Below are 7,500 nucleotides of genomic sequence, written 5' to 3'. Positions count from 1 at the left end.
AAGTGGGTTCGAATCCTACATGCGACTGTCATAAATCATCAGGTTAATGTCGCTGTCACTGGCGAATCTCTCTCATTGGTCTACATGTTGACTTTTAGGTTTTCTTACATCATTTAGTCTCTGTGAAAGCATTTGTAGTAAAAGCTGTGTGTTATCAAGCTAAGTGTCTACTAAATGTCTACTAGTTTTTAACTTCACGCCTTTGCATTACTATATAATGAAGTTTGAAACGCAAGACAATATCATTTTCAGCATACTCGTATTCATCAAAACGACCATCTATTCTTATATATTGTCTCTTAAACGTTTTATGTGTTCTTTATTTCATTACATCATCTCTAAAAACGTTTCATGTGTTCTTAGTTTTGGTGAATTTTCTAAGTAATATTTCAGTTTCTCTGCTGATGACTTTCTAATCCTTCTAGTGCATGGGCAAGCAGGTTAGTTCTGTCGAATGCACGTCGATACAACGGATGTTTACCGATTCGGACGCCTCGTGAAAGGCCCACGTCTTAAGAGATTGTGTAACCTTGGCGTTCGAAGGACGGGACCGGAAGTCAGGTAAACCCCAGCCTGGGTGTGTCATAACAGTAACACGGGATCTTCCAGGATCAGAGTCCAAGGCTCCTATTGTTAGGCCTATCTCGATTATGAAAAAAGAAAACGGAAGGAAATGGGGAGAGGTGGAGAAGAGGAAGAGGAGATAGGGGGGAAATGAAGCAGCAGAAAAGGAGAAGTAAAAGAGAAAAAGAGAAGCAGTATTAAAAGGAGAAGTAGAAAGAAAAAATTATGAAAAAGAGAAGTAGAAGAAGAAGGACCAGAGAGAGGACAGGAAGGAGGAGAGGGAGGAGGAGAGGGAGGAGGAGAGGGAGGAGGAGAGGAAGGAGGAGAGGGAGGAGGAGAGGGAGGAGGAGAGGGAGGAGGAGAGGGAGGAGGAGAGGGAGGAGGAGAGGGAGGAGGAGAGGGAGGAGGAGAGGGAGGAGGAGAGGGAGGAGGAGAGGAAGGAGGAGAGGAAGGAGGAAAGGGAGGAGGAGAGGGAGAAGGAGAGGGAGGAGGAGAGGAAGGAGGAGAGGGAGGAGGAGAGGAAGGAGGAGAGGGAGGAGGAGAGGAAGGAGAAGAGGAAGGAGGAGAGGGAGGAGGAGAGGAAGGAGGAGAGGAAGGAGGAGAGGAAGGAGGAGAGGGAGGAGGAGAGGAGGAGGGGAACGTTGGGAAGGAGACTAAAAAGACAATTTGGTTACCATGGTATACTTTATTATATTATTGTGTAGTGACAAACACCAGACCTCCTTATTCAATTTGTTACAGGTCATCTTCCAGAGTGGGGTTATGGGCGATGGAGACACCTTTCTTTCTTAGGAGAGACATTCACATGAATAGAGATGCCAGAACATAGTTACAGCAGAAGCTATGGGTTTCTAAACAGTATTCGAGGGAGCAAAAATGTAATTCTAGAACAGCGTTTCCCAACCTAGGATGATGAAGTCAATTATAGAGGGTGCTGAGAGGCGATGCATACATTCAACACTTTCCTTTAGGTCTCTAGTAATAAGATATTAGTTAGAGGGTGCTGAACTTCTTAGACCTCATAATAGGTGGTACTAGGGTCGGATAGGATAGAAAAACGATTTCCTAGTCAAATAGAAAAATCGTATAAGTCATGTTTGATTGTATGTTCATTGATGAATATTTTCCCCTAATAAGCATTGCTTCTAGCAATTGTAATCTCTAGTAGTACCCATTCTAGCAATTATTTGCGTATTTTCCACCAACTTCTCTGTCAACCTCCTAGTGATATCGTTTCCATCTTGGAATGATATCACGTGCTTATATAGGATATGTCATTGGTTATTATATATCTATAAAGAGAAATATTGTATGTGAAGATAAAGAAAAAAATAATGATAACATTGGATCAGGTTGTTCATTGTGCCACACGAGTATCTCCTATCTAACTCCTTTGTTGAATGTTTATTTTCGTAATTATTATAGCTACCTCCATGCGAGCGTATCGATTGATGGAAACCTATTTTCGCAGTGAGAAAGTAACTTGAATACAATGACGTGTACGTAGGCGTTAGGAAGCACGAGTGAGTATACTATGATACCATCGTTGGCGTCCTGGTTATATCTATTTTATAGTTACAGCTGAATACTCTCGTACTCTGTGAACAGGCTTGATTCCGTTTTCTATGGTTATACACAATCAGGGTGAAAGAAAACGAGTATGACAGCCGTGACTTTAAATTTCAGAACGTGCATGTTGTGATGCATCATCGTACAACAGACAACCTTTTGTGAGCGCGAGTATTCGATTCGTATTAAAGCATCCCTCCTTTGCCTCATCCTCCCCAAGGAAATAGTTCTAAAGCCATGAAAGCAGAGTCAAGCTACGAGTATTTGATCACGAAATTCAATTAAAATTTTAAAGAAACTAACAAATTTTTTCTTGAAAACTAGCGCGTGCAGAAATATACTTAGGTCTTTTGCCTTTTAAGTTCACTGCCACTATATCTTCTTCGTATTCATAACTTTTCGTTGGTGGATTCGGTTATGCTTTTTAAAGTGAAAATCTTTATTTTCCAGGTTAAGAGATGACTCTTGAGTATGTTTTCTATGTTCAATATATCAGATAAATTATCATATACACCTTTTAGACAGTTACTATTCATCTCTCCTCACCGACTAGTACGTCAACAACACTTGATTTGTAATAAAACATCAAGCATTTTATTTAACTGAATAACAGAAATTCTTGTAACTTTATTATTTCGGCATTAATGTTCAATCAATTTCACTTGGTTTGTGATAAGGCATCAAGCATTTTATTCATTTAACTGAATAACAGAAAGTCTTGTAACTTAAATATTTAGGCATTAATGCTCAATTCATTTCACTTTGTGTGCGTGCTAGGCAAAGTAGGATATTTTTTTTTCCAACATGTTTTTCTGGATTTTTATTATTATTATTATTATTATTTTTTTTTTTTTACATGTTTTTCCAAAATTCCCACCGCAACTCCCACGAATCTTCCTGCGAAATGACAACACGGCCGTATGCGTCGTCATCAATCAAAGTCAGTATATGAAAGTATAAGGAAGAAGAGCGTGTTCCTGCTAGGAAGACCCTCCCCCATTTTTTATTCTTTTAATCGACCTTAGTATATCACTAATAGTACATACATACATATACCAAGGCTTTTTCCCCCTTACAAGGGAGGTAGCCAAAAAAGAAAAGGTATAAAATCATTCCCACCCATTCCATCCCTGAATACACTCCACACACCTCCACCCTCCCTCTTATCTTAGCACCTCCTGGTGCTAATAGTAATAGTAATAGTAATCACTAACAGTAATGCCTATTTTTTCGATGTACAGGAAACAAAAGCTACAGTGTTTTGTCAAATAAACAGAGGTGTAACTAATGAATTCTGCAATGCCTAATGCGAGACGATTTCATTCAGGTTAAGTTGTATTACTCTACAGGAAGGAGTTGAGGCAAATTTGATGAATTCCTTTAACGTCCAGTCTCTGAAAGAATTCATTCAATTAATATTTTTCTACTACTCCAAAGCAGAGTTCTAATGGAAAAGATAAAATCAATGTGAAACAGAAATACGGTGTAAAACCTTAACAAGATACCAACATTTTGTTGAATAGTATTATATTTTTGTATATTTTGTTTGTGATTTTTTTTAATTATACTTACGAGTGATGAATTTACAGAAACCTAGATTGTGCAACAAAAACTGTTAAGTCTTCAATTATTCGTTACTTAAAGACTTTTACTGAATGAAAGTATAATACATTCACCACAATGACAGCAGACCTGTTGTCACATCACGGTATGGCCGAAGACCGTCGCTTCAGCTACCCCACTGATGACGTCTCTTCCGGGGCTACTCCTAGCGAGGCTGTGTCGAAACCTCACATGACTTCTCAAGACGGTGTTATTCGGATAAACCCTAATTCCGACATAGGGAAGAACTTAGCCCTACGCAGAGGTTCGTCACTTCGAATAAAAAATGACAAGGACAAACCCAAAAGGTATTCCATAAGTGTCGAGACGCTCCTGAAGAACGCCAAAAGTGTGCCTTCGGTTCTTCGGAGGCGCGAAGGATCCTCAACGCCGAGTCCGTCCGTAGAGAGCGAAAAGTCCTCGCCTTCGTGCACCTTATCCTCATCTCGATCCTTGAGGATACCGTCCCCGAGGGACTCAAGTTCTCCCTTTTCACCCTCCGAGTCCTCTTCAGCTCCAAACTCCCTCAACTTTTTCCCGCCTGACATAAACGTCTCTTCGCCGAAGACTTCATCCTCACCTTCCGCCCTCCGTCGTCACACTTCAGTCAGGAGTTCCTTCAGGAAAAAACCATCTCCTCAGCCTCAAGTAGCACCTCGACTTGATGCTGAAACACCCAAAGAAACGAAACTGACAAGAAGAACGATGAGTACAAGAGAAGAGAAACAGAGAGAGTACCATCAGTTCTTCAAGAGGGCCTCACTCAGAACGGAGGACGAATACAGTCCACTGAATCGTCGCTCTGTGTGCGAGGAGTATGATTTTATGGGGAAGGTAAGGAACAGTTTACACAGAGAGACAACCAGTTTATTCAAATTGTGTGTGTGTGTGTGTGTGTGTGTGTGTGTGTGTGTGTGTGTGTGTGTGTGTGTGTGTGTGTGTGTGTTGATGTATCTCTACCTGGCTTATCTACCTAGTTGCAACATATTGCCATTCTTGGCTTTTCTCCACATATCTAATTTAGATATGAAGAGTATTTCATAAGTTGACACCTGTAGACAACTAATTTTTCTTATATATATATATATATATATATATATATATATATATATATTGTAACTTGATTTCCTCCTCCCGTTCCAAATTTTGTGGTCCCCTCCGTCAATTTCATCCACTCCCCCATCTGACCTTAACATGATGATCATATCACCCCTTTCTCTTCTTTCTTCTGGTAGTGGCACATCCAATTCCTTTAATATTTCTTCGTATGTTTTATCGGCTAGTTCAGGGGAACAATTTATTTACTTCTTTTCGTATTCTCTCAAATTTATTCACACTCGTTCTCACCATTATCTTAAAAGCCAAATCAGTACTAAGTATTCCTACGTGGTTCTAATTTAGAGTCTCTATGATATTTTTTACCATTCTACCGTAAACATGCGAGACAAACTATTTTATGTTCATCAAAAATTTTTATTCCTCCTGTACAATCTTGCTAATGCGTTTGTCGTGTAAAACTTATTCACAAATAACATTTTTAGTTCTTTACGTTTTATCGTTGTTTCAATTTCCGTTAAGCACATGCAAGGTCTCTTAAAACTTTTAGCCTTTTTTTCAAACATTGGATTATTTTATATGTTTAAACTAAGCTCCCAATCTTTAGTCAAGTCATATAAACAATGAAAAAATTAATTGATATTTGCTCTGTTTTTATTTCTTATTTTCTTCAATTAGTTTTCAACTTACTAAGTATGTTAGTTGTGACTGTCGTTCTTTTCGTCTTGTCATTTATGTAAATCAGAACATTATGGGTGCCACCCATCTTGAAGCCTTATCTTTTACTACTGTCTTCATGTATCGGTCTTCCAGGAAGGCCCTCATCCATTCCAATAGGTTTCCTTTAAGCCCTCCAATACGCTCCAATTTTGTAAGGTAACTTGGGGTTGTGTGTGTGTGTGTGTGTGTGTGTGTGTGTGTGTGTGTGTGTGTGTGTGTGTGTGTGTGTGTGTGTGTGTGTGTGTACATGTGCGCGTACTCGTATCTGTTTTTAAGTGCTTTTGTGTGTCCATATATATATACATATATATATATGTATATATATATATATATATATATATATATATATATATATATATATATATATATATATATATATATGTATATATATACATATATATGCAAGTTCAATGTTCTAATACATTGATGAGATAAACTGAATATCCCGCTACAGGACAAAAGAAAATAGATTAAAAATATGTATATTGCGATCACTGTGATCCTCTTCAGCGTGAAGAGGATTACAGACAATGATCGCAATATCCGTACCTTCATACTATCTTTTCTCCGATAGTAGAATATCTAGTTTATACACACACACACACACACACACACACACACACACACACACACACACACACACACACACACACACACACACACACACACACACACGTGTGTGTGTGTGTGTGTGTGTGTGTGTGTGTGTGTGTGCGTGTGTGTTTGTGTGTGTGCGCGTGTGTGTGTATGTGCGTGTGTGTGCGTGTGCGTGTGTGTGTTTGTTTTATGTGTCGATACAGTTTATTATTATAATTCATGCTTATTTTTCGCAGAGTTTGTACATTTGAAGTGATTTATTTTTGCAATATATGAATAGAAATAAGGTTTTCATCCACATTTGATTTGAAATTACATTTGGTCTATGAATATGATATATCTTCGGAAATATTCTTTTCATGTGTATTAATTAAGTCGGAAAAAAAACACCTGCCATAAACAAAAGAACTGTTGTCTGAGAGGTAATTAGTCCTTCTCTTCAGGTAAAGAGACCCATCCAAAATTGCTCCCTTGTTGCCACAAGTGATACATTTTCCGTCTGAACTCCTCATACCGCTTTAATTGGTGGCAACGGTGCACCCGATTCCCCGCACCGCGGCAGGCTTGCGAGCTATTGCCTGAGGCTTATTTCCGACACCCTCATTTGCAACAAGGGCGGGTCGTCAATACCGAAATTGCTTGTGGAATTTTGTTGATGGTGGATGGGAAGACGTCAATGTTAAAGCTGCTGGAATGGTAAGGAGGAAGAAAGGGTTCTTGGTAGGAGGAAGGTCGCATAGAGTAGGGTGATGTTAGGGATGAAAGGAGGAGTAGATGTTTGGAAGCGTAGAGAGAATTCTTGTTTAAGTCAACAGAGTTTCTGCCCAGGGACACGACACTATCGCGACTCTGAGAAGCCGTGTGTGTTTGCGTTCTGCTTATCTGTGAATATTTATATCTGACTGCATATATGTATAAATGTAGGCTGCTAGGTCGGCGTGGGTGTGAGTGGATATTAAGTTTGCTTTGCTGAGCATTTATTTTATTCACTTGTTTCTACGTATGTGTGTATGTGTACGTGTATGTGTGTGTGTGTGTGTGTGTGTGTGTGTGTGTGTGTGTGTGTGTGTGTGTGTGTGTGTGTGTGTGTGTGTTCACCTTGGTCTCTGGATCACGTGCTGGACTCGTGATCGACAGCTATTTCCCTCCCAGAAGAGAGCTCAGAGCTCGTATGACCGATCTATGGGTAATGCTGTGACCTTACACGCACACACACACTCAACTCCCCGCCAACGAGAGTTAGAGTAACGACTCAAAACGCAGCGATACTGAAATTATTTCAGCCCTGGGCAGGATTCGAACCCGGACCGCTGTAGTGTGTGTGTGTGTGTGTGTGTGTGTGTGTGTGTGTGTGTGTGTGTGTGTGTGTGTGTGTGTGTGTGTGTGTGTGTG

General features: G+C 39.8%; 1 protein-coding gene across 3 annotated transcripts in view; it reads left to right on the top strand.

The window, feature by feature from the left end:
- Window positions 1-7,500, top strand: part of LOC143032716 (uncharacterized) — a 74,616-nt gene that overhangs the window by 14,495 nt on the left and 52,621 nt on the right. For all 3 annotated transcript variants that reach the window (XM_076197631.1, XM_076197628.1, XM_076197629.1), the window contains exon 2: window positions 3,723-4,569. In XM_076197631.1, the coding sequence (XP_076053746.1) occupies window positions 3,814-4,569 (756 nt within the window). In that variant the 5' untranslated portion in view covers window positions 3,723-3,813. The remainder of the gene's footprint in view (window positions 1-3,722; window positions 4,570-7,500) is intronic.

The sequence above is a fragment of the Oratosquilla oratoria genome, chromosome 14, assembly GCF_046742065.1.
Source record: "Oratosquilla oratoria isolate Oo_2021 chromosome 14, ASM4674206v1, whole genome shotgun sequence".
NCBI classification, from domain to species: Eukaryota; Metazoa; Arthropoda; class Malacostraca; order Stomatopoda; family Squillidae; genus Oratosquilla; species Oratosquilla oratoria.
The sequence above is the reverse complement of the archived record's forward strand: the minus strand, read 5'-3'. Positions and strand labels throughout refer to the sequence as shown.